Genomic DNA, 20,610 nt, shown 5'->3' on the forward strand with positions numbered 1-20,610 from the left:
CTTATTTTATACCTTAAATGCATTTGTCCTCAATGCATTGGAGTCTGAACTATATGATTTCAATTTTAAAGAGAGAGTCTGTATCAACTGCAACTGATATATTCGTAGAAATATGTCTGTTACTTATATAAAGAAATTTTCTCTTTTATGGATTTCTCAATATCTCAACACTTCATTAAGTGACTTTGGACTAATATTTGTGCAAATGGTTTCAGCTTGTTCAGTGAAATTACTATAGTGCATTATATCACAACAAGAAAACTAACTCTGTTGTGTCAAGTTGGTTTCTCATTTTTTTCAGTACTTCTACAGTTGGTCATCCAATAAATAATCAAAACTATCAAGATTTTATTAAGACTGATATATGACAGTAATAGTAAAAAAACCTGAAAACTTGAAAATGCTTGTAATACATACTTAGGACTGAAAAAACATTGATAAGGCAATTTTGGATATTATAAGACTAGTTAATAAAGTCTCCACAGGGTAGAGGGGGCAAGCTATCCTTCAGATTTACAGTATTATTTTCAAAAACTCATTTTTGTTCTTTATTTTGGTCAGGTAATTCTTCATGCACAATCTTTCACATTGATGTGAAAAATAATGGGAATTGAATTGTCTTTATAAAATAAATTTATATATACTGCTTGATTTTAGATATTTTTATTAGAATATACTGATTCCTTATTCTCAAATATTGTTCTAAATATAAGCCTCTGCAAACTGAAATTATGGACTAACAGATGTTGCAATTTTAAGAAATGAACAAAAGGCATACAGTAAATAATGCCAGAGAAAATTTTGAAAACTTTTTTGGAGGGAAATTCTGGATTACATTACATTTTTAAATAAATTTGATTAAAGACCTGTGGCTTAATATGCAAATCTGCTAGACCTCAAACAGTGTATCGTGCATGAAAAATGAGAAAAATCCCACATTGTACTGATAGTGGCGGGCAAGCAATTCAGCAGCACAAAATCAACAAATGTGTAAACAACCTCTCCCCCATGCACTGAAAGTGTAAATTCTGCCCTACATTAGTGTTATCGTCTCTTCATTATTATTCTACCACTTTCTTTCCTGAGCAGGAGTCTAAGGGAATCTAGAAATTATTTATTTCAATAGCAACCTTTTTCTTATGATCTGTTCCATAAATAAAACAATGACTATATCATTTCATTAGTGTTGTTGATCTCTGGACAGTGAGTGGGTTTTTTAATCACACACACACACACAAACACACAGCGAGAGAGTTTTCATTTCTAGCCATAACATATTATTCTTCTGAAATGAAATACATAATTTTCACTTCCTCAGCAATATCTTCAAAATAATAAAGACTTAGCTGTTGAGAGAAGAGGATAAGGAGTCACTATCTTAACGGTATTAGATTAATTTTGTTCTGACAAATGTTAGGGGGCTAAGAAATCTGGACTGCAAACAATCCAGATTTGTCTATTCAGTGTATTTTTTGAAGTCTTGACTATTAGCCATAAAAGACTGTATATTGTAATTTTGCACATCAGTCAAAACCACTAAAATGGAGACCATAACTGATTGGAGAGCAGTTTAAGCTGACATTTGCCACGTATTTCTCATTATAGCAGTGATTCTCAGCCCTAGTTATTTTACTATTTGTTCTCAGGATTCCTTAGCCAAAAAAATGGCTATACAAACTAACATCTAAAACATTATTGAGAATAGATAGACTTACATGGACAACCATTTTATATTTAAAAAAAAACATATTGTATTTTTCATAAGATTTTTTGCTTTAATATACTTGCCAAAGTTTGATAGAAAGCAAATATTACCTTAATGAATCCTGTTATTAACAATATGCTATTAAGAGAGAGTGATTAAGAATTTTACTAGAGCTTTAACAGTTACATATATAGCAAGTTGGATTTCATGTCAATCATTAGCCCAATTTTCTCACTGACTGATATGACAGTAGTTCCACTGGGATTGAAGCAATCTTTCTCAGTTTTACTTAGAAAAGTCAGTGATTGAGTCTTTGACTCTGTGACTTAATTAACTTTTAATATTTTTAACAGGATATATTACGTTGGTTTAAGTCCAATCTAATTTCATATTTCCTTACTAACCTGCATGAGCTCATTGCTATCAATGAGTTTATCTTCCAGCATCTCCTGCGTTAATTTTCCCATGGTGCCATAGAAGTCATCTGCAGTTTCACAAGAATTGACCTGCCTGCATCACAACAAAAATATTTCTGTCACTATACATATTGTAATCCTATATTGTACATTGTTTGCTTTATTAAGATGTTTTTCTTGCTTTTTTAGGATTACATTTAAGGCTGGCCTGTATGTATAAATTGGACTACCTGTGTTTCCCCAAAACTAAGACTGGTCTTATTTTGTTTTGGGCCCCAAAATAAGCACTAGGACTTATTTTTAGGGGGGGATCTTATTTTTTTCCATATACATTAGACCTATTTCTTCTGCTTACTCGTGGCAGGGCAGGCGGCTGTGCAGCATGCCAGTGCCACCGTGGCGTGGGAGTGGAGCTGCCCCATTTGCCCTGCAATGGCTTACCTCAGGGTTCCCACAGCCAGGCCATTCATGCCGTGACACTTGTTTTGCCTCACAGCAGTGGCTCCAACCATGTCTAGCAGGAGCCTGCACGACTGCCAGCCCACTTCTGCTTGCTCGCAGCTGCAACTGAGCAAAAGGCCAAGCAACGCGTGTCTGCTGCAGCTACAAGCTAAGGCAAGGGGTGGAGCTAATCTATGTGCCTACACCAGCTTACCTCAAGTCTCCCATAGTCAGGCCATCCATACCCCGACACATGACTCACCTTGTGGCCACAGCACCAGCATACTATTCAGCCTCTTGCTCTGCGGAATCTGCAAGCAAGCAGAAGAAGTGGGTCGGCAGCTATTTGGGGTCCTTCTGCGCATGGTTGCTGGTACTGCTGCCGCGATGTAGGTGTCGGGAGCACAGAAGGCCTGGCTGTGGAGGCCCTGAGGTAAGCCAACGCAGGGCATGTAGGGCAGCTCCACCACCCCTTGCCTCATGGCAGAATGGGCGGGTGGCTGCACAAGCTCTTAAGTAGAGCTTGTTTTGAGGCTAGGGCTGATATTAGGCACAGGCATAAAAACATGCTAGGTCTTATTTTAGGGAAACAGGGTATGTCCTCAATTTTGATTCTGGTAAAAGAGGCAGCATATAAAAACAAATCATCGCCATCATTTTAATAATGTAGACCCCACAGTTTCTCATGTACCTAGTAAAGCATCACTGAACAGAATAATTCAATTTAAGGCAAAGGTTTTAGATTCCAACCCAACAATTGCCTTTTCCATGAGCAAGTGAACATAGCCTCATTGAAAGAGGGAAAATGTATCGATATGGTGAAACAGAGAAATTCAAAACAAAACAAAATCTTATGCTACAAGGGGGAAATGAAGGTGCATAACAATAACTTTCAGTACTTAACGTATAACATTTCAAAGAGCTTTTCTACAAAATTTATCAAGCTTATTTTTAGACATAAAGTGGAAATATACTTACTCTTCGAGTTTTGCCCAAATAGCCAATGCTACTCTTAGTATAATTTCTGAACCCTCAAAGAATACAGAATCCCAAATTTTTAAAACTGTATGGTTAGGAAGGCATGTAGCAAACAGGGTCAGGAACCACTGCATAGTGAAGACATTTGTAAGTGGGGGTTCATACCCACCTGAAACAGAAAAAAAGGAAAATAACCACCATCTGTCTCTTCTGCATATCCTAACACAAAAATGGATCGAGTACCGAACTGTAGTATGATACCAAGCTACCGTATTTTTCGAAGTATAAGATGGACCTTTTTCCCTCAAAAAAAAAAAAAGGCTGAAAATTTGGGTGTGTCTTATACACCGAATACAGCAATTTTTGCCTCCCGAAACTCCGCCCCTTCACCAAAATGGCCATGCATAGCTTTTAGAAGGCTTTCAGAGAGTTCCTGGGAGCTGGGGAGGGCAGAAATGAGCAAAAAACAGCCCATTTTTGCCCCCCCCAGCCCCCGGCAGCTCTATAAGCTTCCTAAAGGCTATTCATGACCTTTTTTTTTTGACAAAAAACAGACACATTTTCACAAAAAAACAGGCCATTTTTTGCTTGTTTTTGCTCCCCCCTCCCCCCCCAGGAGCACTCTACAAGCCTCCTAAGGGCTATTCATGCCTTTTTGTGAAAAAAATGGGCCTGTTTTCATACTGCAAACCTCCCATTTGAAAAAAAAAATGGGTCCATTTTCACTCTGCAAACCTCTCGTTTTTGGGAGGTTTGCAGAGTGCAAAAACTCTTTAAAAAAAATTTCCTCTTCAAAACCTTGCTGCGTCTTATACTCCGATGCATCTTATGCACTCTAAAAAATACGGTATATCATTGTGTTCAATTTCAGCTTCTTACGAATTCAAAAAGCTAAAAGTAATCATTAATGTTGTAGATAATCATATTCATGGAATGCCATTTTTTAATTTATAATATATTGACTCCCTCTTAACCAATTTAGCATGTGATCAAGCTGAACATGTGATCTCAGAAAAGCTAAACTGGGTGAGATCTTACTCTTACTTGAATAGGAAGCCAACTGAGATCACAAGATAAAACTAAAGCATGTTAAAATATTTTTGAAGCCCCATAAAAACAATCTTGTCAAATATTTACAGGCTCTACTTTGCTCTTTAATATTTAAAAATGTAAAAACTTCACTTGATGCAGAAAATCTCAAAACTTTCCTGGGTAATACTTAAATAGCACAATCCTTCAAATCTGTAATTGCTATATTAGAATTTTTTTTTGTCTACCACCTCATTTATAACTGTTTTTGACACATTGTTAGACCTTACCGAGAAGTAAAAGTGTCTACAATCTACTATTTCTAACTTGTATACACATGCATCAAATCAAGGTTTTTAGCTAAGATTTCCGATATGGTCAATCTGGTCTCATAGATTCCTATTTAATGATATTATCTTAAACACCTTCGAATTTTAAATAGCACTTATGGTTTCAACCCAGAATTTTACATTTTTATTTTAAATTAGAATTATGACTTACCTGAATGGTCCTTCTATGTGTGCTGCGAGGGGAATCCAATCATGGGTTAACTTTGTCCATTAGCCTAAGTATGTAAATTTTGACCACGCCTCCTCTGACTGGACCGGGTCAGTTTTGCACGAAGTCAGCCGAGAAGATGTATGTCAATGTCACTCATGGCCTTGGCCAAACAAGAACTCAAAGTCACGTCCAGAAATGTCCAGTCAGGGGAAAATGCAAGGTTAGTCACAGAGTCATAGTCAAGGTGGAACCCTGGCCAGCTGAAACTGCAGGCGGGTTTGGATTCCCCTCGCAGCACACATAGAAAGACCGTTCAGGTAAGTCAACGGTCGTTCTCCTGTGTGCTGCTCTGGGAATCCAATCATGGGACATGCCAAAGCAATTAAGTCCCAGGGCGGGAGCTAGGCTGGTCAGGATCCTCCGCAGAAGAAAGGACCCTTTGCAACACTCTCCGCCCAAAGGAGGCCTCAGCCGAGGCGTATACGTCAACCTTGTAGTGTCTAATAAAAGGTGAGGGCGACGACCAAGTAGCCGCCCTGCAGATCTCCTCCACCGAGGCTTGTGTAGCCCAGGCCGCTGTGGTAGCCGCACTTCTGGTAGAATGAGGAGTGATACGTCTGGGAACCGGTGTGACTGTTGTACGCCAGAGCGATGCACGCCTTCAACCATCAGCCGATGGTGTGGGAGGACACCTTCTGCCCCATGGACGATGGCTGGAAGGAAACAAATAGCGCCTCCGATCTTCTGAACGAAGCCATGTGCTTAACATAACGTCTGAGGGTTCTACGAACATCCAAATGGTGCCACTGGCGCTCTTGGGAATGGGAAGGATGCGGGCAAAAGTCCGGAAGGATGAGCTCCTGAGCCCTGTGGAACAACAAGTTGACCTTCGGAAGGAAGGAAGGATCCAAACGGAGGATTACTCTGTTACGATGGAAAATGCAGAGGTCAGCCCACACAGAGAGCGCAGCCAATTCTGAAACCCTCCTGGCCGATGTAATGGCCACCAGGAACACGGTCTTAAGCGTCAGTAGCCGAAGGCTGATGGATTGGATAGGCTCGAACGGTGCAGAAGTGAGTGCCCTGAGCACCAAGGTCAAATCCCAGGTAGGATAACAGTGGATTGTCGGAGGCCTCAAGTTTGCACCCTTCAGGAAAGCCTTGACCCGCAAGTGCTGGGACAAGGAACGCCTTGACCGCCTCCCATCACCGTGGATAATGCTGTGACTTGCCGACGGAGCGTGTTGGGCGCGAGGCCCTTATTAAGTCCTGATTGTAAGAAGTCCAAGACCTGTGGCACCGATTCCTTAATGGGGTCAGCTCCGGTTCGGCGGCACCACCTACAGAAGGCCTGCCAGGTGGCCTCGAAAATACATGTAGTGGATGGATGTCGGGCCGCCTGGATAGTGTCGATCACTTGACTTGAATAGTGAAGGTCAGTCAGAATAGCCCGCTCACGTGCCACACGGCTAACTGCAGGAGCTGTGGGTTCGGATGGATGAGAGCCCCCTGGTTGAGTTGGATCTGGTCGTCCGGAATCCTCCACGGCTGTGAGACCGACAGGTGCACGAGGTCTGCGTACCAGGGACGTCTGGACCACATCGGGGCAACCAACAGCACCTCCGCCTGCTCTGTCAGGATCTTCTGGATGACCGACGGAAGAATCGGGAGAGGGGGAAAGGCATAAAGGAGGCCGGCCGGCCAAGGACTGCGTAGAGCATCCACCCTCTCCGCTCCGGGAGCCTGGTATCTGGCGTAAAACCTTGGGAGTTGTGTGTTGTGTGGTTGCGCAAACAGGTCCACCTCAGGACGGCCGAACCGGCGAGAGAGTTTCCAGAAGAGGTTGGGGTGGAGTTGCCACTCCGCTTGATCCACTGTGGCTCTGCTCAGCCAATCTGCCTGAGTGTTGGTCACACCCGAGATGTGCTCCGCCCGGATTGACAAAAGCTTGGCCTCCGCCCAGTGATGTAACTTCTCCGCCTCCAGCATCAGGGCCCTGGAGTGGGTGCCCCCTTGGCGGTTGACATGGGCCTTGGAGGCCACGTTGTCAGTTAAGACCAACACGTGGTTGTGTGATACAATGTCCCGAAACTCCAGGAGTGCTAGGCGGATGGCCCACAGTTCTAGCCAATTTATGCTGTTCAACAGTTCCTGATTCGACCAGTGTCCCTGAGCTACACGGTCCAAAGTGTGGGCCCCCCATCCAAATAGGCTGGCATCCGTTGTAATTTGGATGCGGTCCGGCTCCTTGAAAGGGCACCCCTGCAGGAGCTTGGAGGACGTCCACCAATGAAGGGATATGAGAGGCTTGTGGGAGCCGAACCTTGGTCTGGGAATGGCTGGTGTGTGCCCTCTGGAAGGGGAGCAGAAACCACTGAAGTGGGCGTGCATGGAACCTGGCCCAGGGAACCACTTTGATGCAAGAGATCATTTTTCCCAGTAACTTGGACAGCGTTGCTAACGGCAAAAGCCTCTGAGACAGAACTTGATTTGCCAGGCGCTGGATGCTGTGCTGCCTCTCCGGAGAGAGAGAGACTTCGCAAGACACCGAATCGATGATGGTCCCCAGGTGAAGTAGCGATGTGGTTGGCTGCAGGTGGCTCTTGGGAAGGTTGAGAACGAACCCGTGACTGCGCAGCGAGTCCATCATGATCTGCAGATCTCATAGGGCCTGGTTCCGGGATGAGGACAGGACCAAGATGTCGTCCAAATAACAATTCACCCGCATTGGAACCGAGTGAAGTGATGCCGCTACGACTGCCAGGAGTTTCGTGCACGTGCCCGGGGCCGATGATAGGCCAAAGGGCAAGGCTCGGTATTGAAAGTGACGGCCATTGAACTGGAAGCGTAGGAAGCGCCGATGTGCCGGATGTATGGGCACGTGGAGGTACGCCTCCTTGATATCGACTGATGTCATCATGTCGCCTTGGCGGATGAGGCCAGTATGCTTTTGAGAGATTGCATTTTAAATTTTTGGTACTTGATGTACCGATTGAGCCTTTTCAAATCTATGATGGTGAGAAGGTGATGTATTTTGGCGTCCATGAGGCGCCGTTTTGCCGGGCACCTGGGTACGGGGCACTTGATGAACCGCTTCGGGGGAATGGAGAGAAATTCTAGAGTGAGGCCCAGCTTCATGACCTGAAGGGCCCTGGCGTCGGATGTGATCTCTGCCCACTGGTGGGCGAAGGCCAGGAGACGCCCCCCCCCCCCCTGCGAGTCACCGGTACCTCCGAAAGGACCAGTTTCCGGCTCCACGAAATGGCCTCCTAGTCTGGGACTGCGCCTGATTCTGCTGGCGACCCCTATCCCTGGCGGCCGCGCGATCCTGGCCGCGATCCTGTGACTGGGAGAAACCCCTGTTGTAATGGGGGAATAGGGAGCAGGGGCAAATCCGGAATCCCCAGCCCGAAAGGGCTGTCGTCTATTGTAAGGCTGTTGCCTCCTATGGGCCTGGCCCCCAGTGGAAGGAAGAACCTTACGCTTATCCCTGGTCTCAATGAGGATTGGATCCAACACCGACCCAAACAAGGCACCGCCCTTGAAGGGTGTGGATGCAAGGCGCCACTTGGACTTGACATTAGTCTGCCAATGGCGGAGCCACAGCAAACACCGGGATGCCACATTAGAGACTACGGCCCGAGAGGCAAAGTTGGCTGCACCAAGGATGGCATCTGCAGAAAACTCCAAGGCTGTCATCAATTTGGTAATATCCTGGTGAAGGCGCGCTTCCTCTGGCGCAAGCCTACTCTGCAATTGCTTAAGCCAGACCAAGGAAGTCCTATTAAAGAAGGACGCTGCTGTAGCCGAGCATAAGGCCCAGGCCGCAGCCTGATGAGTCTTGCGAATAACTGTCTCGGCCTTACGGTCCTCTGCCTTCAGACCCTCCAAAATTTCGGATGGAATTAACGCTGGAGAGGTGAGGGCAGCAATAGGAGCATCAACTGTGGGAAACTGGAGAAGAGCTTCCAATTCAGGAGTAGAGGTGTACACTTTCCTATCCCCATTGCTAGGTGGGTTAACCGCAGTCGGTTGATCCCACTGCTTTTGAATCAGATCTAGAAACAGCTTGGGTGAGGGAATAACATCCTGCAAGGCCACTTGTTCAGCGAACAGTCGCTCAGTAGCATCTAACCTGTCCTTAGAGGCTGCCTCCCCCATGTGGGTGATGGTTTTAGCCTTATACAGCAATGATTTAAAGAGAGAATGACGAAATAAACCAGGGGCAGTAGGCTGGTCCAGGGGCAAGCCCTCATCATCAGAAAATTCCCTGTCGATAACTTCACCTTCCTCCACTAATGCCGACTCCTCGCTATAGACGGAGGGTAAAGGCGAAGGTGGGTCTGTCTGGAGAACAGAGGAATCCCCCTGCCCTGGCTGGGGATCAGGCCCTGCCTGGGCTGCAGTGGCTCTAGGGCGCTGGGCTCTACGAAGCAGCTCCGCATCCACCCCCCCTAGAAATAGCTGCAGAGATCATGTGGTATAAATCGGGAGGAAGGCCCAAATCCTGGCCTTCCATAGGCCTGAGGCCTGCAGCAGTAGGGGTAAAAGTAGCAGAAGGCCCTGCACGCGGAGGCGAACGGGCTGAAGCCACACCTAGCTCCAAAAAGGGAGGAGGGGATTGGGCCCTCAAACCCCCCTCCGTGGTAATGGACGCCCTGGGCAATTGCACGTCAGGAGACCAACCCTGCACTGTAGGCCGCGCTGGGGAAACACACTGCGGAATCAGCACCGGGGGAGAATTACTGGGCGCTCCAGATGCCTTAACTGGCGCCTTAGTTTTGTCCTTGCGCTTATGGGATTTATCCCTAACAGCGGAGGAGGCCCGAGGCCTATGGCTGGAAGCCCTAGTAGCGGCCCTGCTGGGCCTTGTGCTAGCCCCCCCCCTCGCCAGGGGAATGGGGCTCAGAAATGGGCTCTACAGTACCTCTGGGCACCGATTGATCTGCCATTGTAAATAGAAGAGATATTTGGAAAGGCTCAACCTCGTGTATAGAATGAATGCCGAAAAAACTGCTCCACCGTACAAGGCGCCACGTGAGACTGCACAAAAAACAACCTCCTCACTGACTCAGCAAGTCGCAAGTGAGGGAAAGAGGAGGCCATCGGGGTGGCGCCGATGCCTGGGCGGCCCCGCCTCCCCCAGGCGATTGCTGCCCGTGCGCAGAGCCCGGTCCAAAATGGCGACCGTCCTGGAGGGCGTGAATTTCAAATCCACAAAGAACCAATCGATCGCCCAGGATCCTGCAAGCCGCGAGCCCCTTGGCGCAGCTGGTAGCAGATCCTCCAAGGGAAATGAGGCAGAGCAAGGGAATGAAGCCTGGGTGAACCGTGCTGCCTAAGCGGGTTGCTCCCGGCGCGAAAGAATGGCGCAGGGCGGTGCACCAGCCCAGGACGTGCCCAACAGCCAGCGAGGGGAAAAAAGGGGCTCTGAATCCCGCTCATGGAACGCCCCCGCTGTCCCGGCTTACAAGCCAACGGACCAAGCAGTCTCCAATCTCCGGCAAGGTAACCGACGGCTGGGAGGGTCTGGGCTGCAGCGAACTGCCGCCTCCACCTCTGTATGGAGTAAAACACTTCAAATTGCAATGTGCAACTGTTGAATCCAATTAGATGATTAAATTTGTCGATGAGTTTAGAGAGAAAATTGAGATGCGTCTCGTTAGGCTGGACTGAGTAAAAAAACTGACCCGGTCCAGTCAGAGGAGGTATGGTCAAAATTTACATACTCAGTCTCTAGGCTAATGGACAAAGTTAACCCATGATTGGATTTCCAGAGCAGCACACAGGAGAAGTAATGAACTTTATTTCTAAGAGATAAAGAAGCAAAGAAAGGAAGAAATATTTGCATGGCCGTTGCATACCTCCACTTTCCTTGTTGGCAATTCTTTGGAGAGTATCCAAATGCTGAGACAACTCAGGAAGTTTCATTCTCAGAAGATCTCGGAACACTGCCATGTCAACAGACAGTGCTTTCAGATTATTAACAAAATAGCTATCAGGTAGCACTTTATCAATTAAGTAAATCATTATCTGAAAATCAAGCAGAAAAACAGGATAAAGATAAAAGATAAATCTTTATCATCCAAGCAGCAGTCTCTTTGTATAAACATAAGTTATGAATTGAATAGTAACAGAGTCTTCCTTTAGTCTTTAGAGGGCCTTGTTCCTATACTATGGTATTTTTAATAACCAACAGAATACAATATGAATAAAAATGTGGTCAACAGATATACTTACTTTTAATGCATCTCCCTCATTGCCTTCTACTACTTCCAGGATGAGAGCAGCAAGGATATTAAAGCCTTGACAATATCCCACAGATTTATTCCACCTGGCATAAGCCAATAAAACTCTTTTCAATACCACTCTGTCTTGTTCTGCCTCTTGGCCACAATAAGAACTGCATCCAGTTCGATGAAGATCCTAAGTGGAAATGGAAGAAAAATAATGAAATATTTCACATTTCTTTAAATACAAGTATAAATTATCCCTCTGTATTTTTACTTTGTGAAGTCAACTGATCATATATTGTGCTCTGGAATCTAAGGGTTTGAAAACATCCATCAAACAGCACTAGAATGTTTGAGCAGCAAATAATCAGCATTTCAAGAAGTAATTACACCCAATCAATATGCATTGACAACAATGTAGAAACTGTCACATAAAATATTATTTTTGTTGAGCAACTCTTCAATTCTATAGAAAGTAGAATATACACAGAATTTAAGAAATATACGACTAGATTTTATACCTTTTTTCCAAACATTCAACTAGCTATACTAGCCCAAATTAGAATTTTTCAGAATATGAAGGGAAAATTAATTTGTTCTTGGGCTACTTGTCTGGTAAATAATGCACTGAATTTACTATTTTCCCCAACTAATCATCTAGAATATATCAAGGAAGGAAGACAACATTCAGAAACTCAGAAATGTAGCACAGAAATGTAAGTTTTTAAGGAGACATGTTAATGATGAGAGAACAAATATGGCATTTTTCCTTTATTCAGCTCTGTATTTTTCAGAGTATAAGATGATCTGAAGTATAAGATGCACCTAACTTTTGGGGAGGAAAACAAAGGGGGAATCTGCCTCTGCCTCCCAGCAATTTTTTCTCTTTGCAGCAAACAGGACAGACGATATACACTGTTTGTGGTGTTACATTTCATGTTGTACAGATGCTGTTAAAATTGATGTGGCTTTCTGGAAATATAGTTATTCTCTACTATTTAAAAGAAGATACAATAGCACTGGGCCTCTTCAGATCAAGCATTTATTTTAAAAAGCTTCTTCATTTTGTTAAGTTGTCTAGAACAATAATAAAGCAGTCTTTAAAAAAATAAGTCTAATAATTTGAACATTCTATAGGCATTTATAGTTATTTACTTACCTCCTTGCAGCAAACAGCCTGATTAGCACAAGAAAAAAAATCTGCCTCTGCCTCCCAGCAATTTGCCTCCTGATGCAAACAGCAAGTTTCACTTTCAATTTCAGCATGGACCTCCCGATCATCAGCTGTTTCAAGCTGTAGGGATTGCCATAGCCTATTGCTGCCTCTGCAAGCTCCATTTTCTCCATTTGCTGCAAGGAGGTAAATTGCTGAGACGCAGAGGCCAAAGGGTTGGGGCCGGTGGGGCTACATGCAGTATATAAGACACACCCAAATTTTCACCCTCTTTTAGGGGGGGGTGCGTCTTATATACTGAAAAATATTGTACTTTTTAAATCTGGGCATTAACAGAATTTAATTTTTGTTATTTTGGAAGTTCTCTTAATACATTTCATAAGAATTGAATCTATTCTCGAAGTGATAATCTATTGTTGCTCTGTTTACTGCTTTATTTGTTTTGCAATTCTGAAGCAAATCTGATGATTATTTGTTTGATATGGAGATTATTCTACAAAACCAATATAAAATGAAAAAGTAAATGTGCCATTAGCAGTACAAAAAAAGGAAGCAGGAAAACTGTAATCAAACTGAGACAAGTGAGAAATTATAATTTATTAATTGATTACTATAAAATATAATAAGAACACTTGGCACATAAGCATCATTGTGCTATGAATGTAAAGACTTTAATAAGCAAATTAATAAGCTTTTAAATACCTTCACAATTTGTATTCCCATGGAATCATCATCAGGATTACTGCGGTCGTTGAAAGTGAAACGCATAGTTTTATCCCAATCAATCGCTATACTCTTTAAATAGTGATCTGCCAAAGTGAGCCAAACCTTAAAAGATATACCACAAACAATCTTAGCTTTGCTTTTACAACTATTCAAAAAATTCTGCATATTTAATATGTTGCCATCAATTATATATAGCACAGAAGCATAAATGTGTTCACTTGCTTATTCTAAAATTAAGGAAGAGGCAGAACATTCCATGCCCCACCAGAATGAGACCAGGAATTCTGAAAATATACAGCATCTTTCTCACTTTACACTTTGTGTTTTCTGTGCACAGTATTGAAGGGGTAGGAACCTAAATTAGATGGTCACATTATAGATGAATCATGTCCCTTTGCTGTACCTACCCAGCTTTAGCCTTTTCATATTGACAATGAGCTAAACTGAGCTGGAGTTATTGGAACAATGATTAGAACATGACTTTCTTTGGAAGCTGGCTCACCTAACCACCTGACTATGATCTGGGACTTCCCTCATACTAATAACATTTCTACCAGAAAAACCTAGGTATATGGATGGAAATTATTTGTTTACATTATTCCAAGCAAGCTAACTAGGAAACTTTGATACATATTTCATTTCATTTCATTTATTAAATTTATAGGCCGCCCAATCCCAGAGGACTCCGGGCTGCTTACAATGAAAGAAGAAAAAAAGAAAAACAAAATAAGTAAAAAAAAATAGTTTAAAATACACAACACACCTACGTTCTAATCGGGGCTGGACCTTAACACTAAGGTCAACAGCCCCAAATAGTTTAAAATACACACCACGCATACGTTCTAATCGGGGCTGGACCTTAACACTAAGGTCAACAGCCCCAGGCCTGCCGGAACAGCCAGGTTTTAATGGCTTTCCTGAAGGTCATGAGAGTGGGTAAGGTCCGGACCTGTGGGGGTAGCTGAGGGTCAGCCGTTGGGAGGTGTATGGCAGTAGGCGGTCTCGCAGATAGGCTGGTCCTAAGCCATGTAGAGCTTTAAAGGTAATAACCAAAACCTTGAATTGCGTCTGGAGACCAATTGGTAGCCAGTGCAGCTCGCGGAGGACAGGTGTAATATGGGTGTATCTCGGTACACCCAATATCGCTCGCGCGGCTGCATTCTGGACTAGCTGTAGTCTCCGAACGCTTTTCAAGGGTAGCCCCATGTAGAGCGCATTGCAATAATCGAGCCTTGAGGTGACAAGGGCCTGAGTGACCGTCTGAAGTGCCCCCCTGTCCAAGTAGGGCCGCAATTGGTGTACCAGGCAAACCTGGGCAAAGGCCCTCCTGGTCACAGCTGACAGATGGTATTCAAGTGTCAGCTGCGAATCCAGGAGGACCCCCAAATTGCGAGCCCTCTCTGAGGGGTGTAAATTTTCACCCCCCAGGATCAAGGACGGACTGTCTGAACTGTCCCTCGGGGGCAACATCCAAACCCACTCGGTCTTGTCGGGATTGAGTACCAATTTGTTCATCCCCATCCAGATCCTGACAGCTTCCAGGCATCGGCATATCACGTCCACCGCTACACTGAGCTGGCACGGGGCAGATAGATACAATTGAGTATCATCTGCATTTTGATGGTACTTTATCCCGTGCTGCCGTATGATCTCACCCAGCGGCTTCATGTAGATATCCCAGACAGAAATATATAGTCCTACAACTTTTTAAGTGATTCTGTTTTCTAAATCTACTTCTTTATTCTGCTTATTTTGCAATAAAGTTTACAATCATGGCAAATTAAAAACCATATGCTAAATTAAAGTAAGTTATATAGTTCATAGCTATGAAATGCCTATATATAGGGAAATGTGTACATTTATAGTGAAATATATTAGCCATATAACAGTATGATTACCTTAGAAAGGATTCAAGCAAAATTTCTTAGAAGTATTTTCTAGGTTACCCAGTGTGTTCAAAATGCAGTATTTCAGAAGAAAGCAGTAAACATGAATTTAATCTGTGGATAAATATCTTTGCCTACTCGTTGAAATTACAATCACAACTCTAGCAGACTGACCCGTCTAATTTTGACATATTTCTTGAGAAGACTGATCCAAAAGAAACTGAGCCCCTATGGTATCTCCAGTGATAACATCTTAACCTCAGAGTTAGATCAATGTTAAGTCAAAGAAAACCAAACAAAACCAAACAAAAATTGTTGCTTTCTCATGTAATATAATTAGAAATAACCACGTTTTAGTGCCTAAACCAGACTCATGTTTATATCATATCACACTTCCCAAATTCAGAAGAGCATTATATTTCATTTGATTGAATGTTTTCCCCACAGCTGCTCTGGAATGGAAATACAGGAAAACCCCATATGAAACCCTATACTGCTCTGCGATATGGGTGCCATAGAAAACACAGCCTATGTTGTCCTTGCTAGTTCTAACGGGACATTCACCACCGATTGACCCCCTCTCTTTTATTTAAATTTCTGGGACACACTATTAGCTTTTACCTGTACTGTCTATTAAATAATAAAGATAAATTTATTTCTCTAAAAATAGCAAAATTTTGCTACATTATGTGTAAGCTTTGCTAATAATTCCTGTTCTTAAAGGATAGTTTTATGTTGTTCATTCTATTGATTGTATTTTTATTGATCAATGACAAAAATAAAATTCTGTCTGTCTATTAGCAGGTGTTTATTTCAATATTTGTACATTTCTTAATTTAATTTGACTTTCTTAATTACCTTTCTATTGCTACAAGGTAAGGGAAACACCTTTTCTTATCTATTTGTTATTCCTAATTTCAGTATTTTTCTAAGAAGGATCTTGCTTAATTAGAAACTTTTACTGGTGCCTAGCCTAGAGCATTAAATACATGGACGTTTTCATTGCTGGAATAAACAGTAACTATTTATCTTCAGTCCAGAGCTTCACATAATGTTGATCACTATGCATTTTATGAGGGATGGGAGTTTACTTACCTTTCTTCTCCACTCCTTTGGGATTCCTGTAGACAGCCTTGCCACTGCTTTGAGAGCATCATGCCACTAAAAGCAACCATCCCAACAATGTGAAATTATTCCAATTTGAAACACAATTCAACATACAGTGCAGGTTATCCTCGCTTTATAACCATTCATTTAGTGACCATTTGAAGTTATAACAACACTGGAAAAAATGACTTACAACTGGTACTCTTATTTATCCATCCCTGCATCCCTACAGTTATGTGATCAAAATTTGGGCCCTTGGCAATTGGCCGGTATTTATGGCAATGTCGCAGGATCACATGATAACTATTTGCGATTTTCCCAGTCAGCTTCCCACAAGGAAAGTAAATGAAAAAAGGCAGATTTGCTTAACAACCAGGGGAAAACTCATTGTAAAATTGGGTGTGCTTCACTTAATTGCCTTGTTTAACAGTGGAAATTCGGGTCACAATTGTGGTTGTAAGTTGAGGACTACATGTATTTCAATGTTATAGAAGCAATATGTTTCATTAAACGATTTGCCCATAAAATATTTAAATACAATTGCAAAACAGACAAGAAAAACATATTAATTCATTTACACAAGAACCACAAAAATATACAATTGATTTTAATACTTTGAGCTTCTTTCTATTGAAAATAATAATAATTCCCACTAAGAAAGAAAAAAATCAAAATAAAATAGAACAAATGGAACAATACTTTAGCTCTTTCAAATAATAAAATTAATCCAGCTTTAATTAATTAATGCAGTTTTTAAATTATTATTTGTCCACATGTTTGGAAAAATAAGGTTTTTTGTAAGACTATTTATTCCAATGAATAAATATCAGTTACCTGTTGAAAACCATTCTGACCTAATGACGGCTCAAGTGTGAACTTCAACTTTGTGTCCACTCCTATGCAACACAAATAGAAAACAATTACTAATATCCTCATTTATGGATCAAAACTGTATCACATATAGATAGCACAGTATAAACTTGATATGCAAAATTAATGCATGGATAAAATAACCTAAAATATAAATATTACTATACAAAATAATGCAACTTTTCATAGTGAGTTATATTATTATTAATATGACAACTAACATTAAGTAAATAATATTCTAAACTAAAAACAAATATGAAGAAAAAAATATTTAAATTACAGAATATGATCATCTGTTTCTGCATAAACTGCATAAACACAATATATTACACATGAAATAAAATAATGTCACATGATGACATTCCATTGTTGAAGCCTGGAGGATAATTGGTTGGAACAATTTATCCAAGTGAAATCTCCCCTTGCTAGACTTCCAAGACTTGTCATCTGATGGGAGACTGATAATTAGACCCTTACCTCTTTTCACATACCACTGGCAGCAGCCTGTGCCTGCCTGTATGTAGTTCTGGTAAGTAGTGATGCTCTCTCCAAGATATTAACTCATCTGGATCACATTCACACTCTGAGCACATCACTGAAGCAAGTCTCTCAGAGAAGCCCAATGGATGAGATGTATATGGCTCACCAGCTGATCCTTTCAATCTCTGAACAATAGCACTGAGTTGATTCTAGAAGATACGCTAGACGGCTTTATGTGGCTCCTGCACTATCTGAGATACCATGGGATTTATCTACTATCTCTGAAATGTCTCACTGTCTTTCATGGCTCATCTGTCTTCATGCATGTGGCTCAAACAAATGCTAGCTCTGAGAACATGTTCACTCATAGCATACAAGCACATACAAGCACATATAGCACTGATGTAATTACAACTGACCGTCATAGCTTAGTGATGATGAACCTATGACATGTGTGCCACAAGGGGCACGCAGAGCCCTCTCTGCGGGCACGTGAGCCGTCACCCAGCTCAGCTTCATGGTGCATGCAGGTGCACCTATTATTGGTCAGCTGATTTTCGGGTCTCTGCCACGCATGGAACACATGTGAAAGTGGCACATGCATGGGGGCGGGGGGGGAGTGCAGAGGTGCCCCCCGCAGCCTGCTTTTGCTCCCTACTAGGCCCAAAATAGGGCACAAGGGGAGGTCTCACACACACATGCACGGAGGAGCATGGGGGGTTGCACACGCATGCACAGGGTGGCGTGCATGGGGGGGGTCAAATGCATGTTGCATTGTGGGTGAGGGTGTGGGCGTGCTTTCGGAACGTGATGACAAAAAGGTTAGCCATCCCTGGCTTAGACAAATGAAAAATACTCTTGTTTTCCACTGGTCATACATACCACTGCTTTCCTAGAAGCTAAACTGTTGTTTATATTAACAATTCCTGTGAAAAACTGGACTTTTGCTACTGTCTATGGCATTCAACTAAAATAAGTGGATCATTGAAGCTAATGTTAAAAATGTCTCTTTTTACATATGCGTGAACATTGTGCTTAAGTTTGCACAGAATTGTTGTAAATGCAAAAGTACTAATACATTCAGGTTTGATTGATTTTTCGTTTAACGTGTACATGAACCCTGAATCTCATTCATATATATATATATATATATATATAATATATATACATACATACATACATACATACATACATACATACATACATATATATATATATATATATATATATATATAAGATTTTTTCTTACAACCCCTGGTATGCCCAAATATGGGAGGAAGATATATATATATATATATATATATATATATATATATATATATATATATATATATATATATATATATATATATATATATATATATATATATATATATATATATATATATATCATCTATATCTATATCTATATCTATATATATATATATATCTATATATATATATATATATATATATATATATATCATCTATATCTATATCTATATCATCTATATCTATATCTATATCTATATCTATATCTATATCTATATCTATATCTATATCTATCTATCTATCTATCTATCTATCTATCTATCTATCTATCTATCTATCTATATATATATATATATATATATATGCTGATAAATAAATAAAGGGAGACTAGTATAGATCTATTTCAAGCTATTTAGCTCTCATCAGCTAGCCATACCCTTACTGGGAATCGAGCCTGTGCTGTATTGCATCTTAGGCAGATGTGTTAACCACTAAGCCACAGAGTTCGACTCCTTATCAGCCAAGCCAGGGTGAAAGGTATCTAAAGGTGTGTGTGTATGTGTGTGTATGTGTATATATATATTATATATTAGATTTTTACAACCCCTGGTAAGCCCCAATTATGGGAGGAAGCTAACTGCTTTCATCATCTGTCAATCGGCTCGTCACAAGAGTCCATCACGACAGAAACCCAATATTTTTACTGTTGCCTTTGTTATATTTGTGTTTTTCTTATTTGTGGTCTCCCTTTATTTATTTATCAGCACAATTTGACTCTGTAAACCGCTTAGAGAGGGCTGAAAGCCCTATGAAGCGGTATATAAGTCTAACTGCTATTGCTATTGCTATTAAGACATCTCCGTGGTCATGTGGCTGGCATGACTAAATGCTGAAGGCACACAAAACACTGTTACCTTCCCACCAAAGGGGTCCCTATTTTTCTACTTGCATTTTTACTTGCATTGCTTTCGAACTGCTAGATTGGCAGAAGCTAGGATAAATAATGGGAGCTCACTCCATTACGCAGTGCTAGGGATTTGAACCACCAAACTGCCAATCTTTCTGATCAACAAGCTCAGCGTCTTAGCCACTGAGCCACCACATCCCTCTCATTTGTGTATATGTCCCTAAAGTATTTAAAATTTTTACCCATGCTTTTAAATATTAATATTTTATAATGTAATCAACATTACATAAATTAATACAAACAGCTGCAAAGGTAGAAACTTGAAGTCAAGTCACCAGGAGTTAAGCTTGAAGAAGTTTGCCTTTTGACTTCCGATGGGCAGGGTCTGACAGTTGTTGTTGTTTTTAACAACTCCGGAATCTTGGCTGCATTAAACTGTCTAAACAGCATTCATCAACTGTTTAGCAGTTTGTTTACCTCTTCTTCGGGCTTAGAAGGAGAAGGCGAGAAACTATGCTTGGGCAGCACTCCAACTAACCCTCCCAGACTATAAATCTGGGAAGGAAGGGGGGGCACCCGGTAGCATAGTACCTCCGCGTCAAGAATTTCTTCTGCCTTTTGCTACAGAACGAAGGCCTCCGCTCATCCTCAGTACAAAAACTAATTTATTGCTGACTCCAAGACGAGCTGAACTAATACTTGTGAACTCCTAATTGTATGTATAAATCCTTAGCTTCATTTGTAAAGAATTCCTTCTGACAATCACTTGCTGAAAGATACACAAAATGGCACCGAGCAGCTTTGTAGGAGGGGTTGGGCTTTGATGACATTCTTACGGAGCTAAGAACATTTAAAGATCAGGAAGTGATTTATTATCAAACTAAATAGCAATTGCTGTATAATTGG

At 41.8% G+C, this 20,610-nt stretch overlaps 1 protein-coding gene across 6 annotated transcripts in view; it reads right to left on the reverse strand.

The window, feature by feature from the left end:
• TBC1D30 (TBC1 domain family member 30) overlaps window positions 1-20,610 on the reverse strand; it is a 40,100-nt gene that overhangs the window by 4,376 nt on the left and 15,114 nt on the right. For all 6 annotated transcript variants that reach the window (XM_014074473.2, XM_014074484.2, XM_014074476.2 and 3 more), the window contains 7 exons: window positions 17,031-17,092; window positions 16,185-16,250; window positions 13,180-13,305; window positions 11,311-11,496; window positions 10,935-11,103; window positions 3,541-3,709; window positions 2,110-2,215 (listed from right to left, as the gene is read on the reverse strand). In XM_014074473.2, the coding sequence (XP_013929948.2) occupies window positions 2,110-2,215; window positions 3,541-3,709; window positions 10,935-11,103; window positions 11,311-11,496; window positions 13,180-13,305; window positions 16,185-16,250; window positions 17,031-17,092 (884 nt within the window). The remainder of the gene's footprint in view (window positions 1-2,109; window positions 2,216-3,540; window positions 3,710-10,934; window positions 11,104-11,310; window positions 11,497-13,179; window positions 13,306-16,184; window positions 16,251-17,030; window positions 17,093-20,610) is intronic.

Source organism: Thamnophis sirtalis, unplaced genomic scaffold (genome assembly GCF_051295495.1).
Source record: "Thamnophis sirtalis isolate CommonGarterSnake01/CBP01778 unplaced genomic scaffold, rThaSir2_p1.2 scaffold_9, whole genome shotgun sequence".
NCBI lineage: Eukaryota > Metazoa > Chordata > Lepidosauria > Squamata > Natricidae > Thamnophis > Thamnophis sirtalis.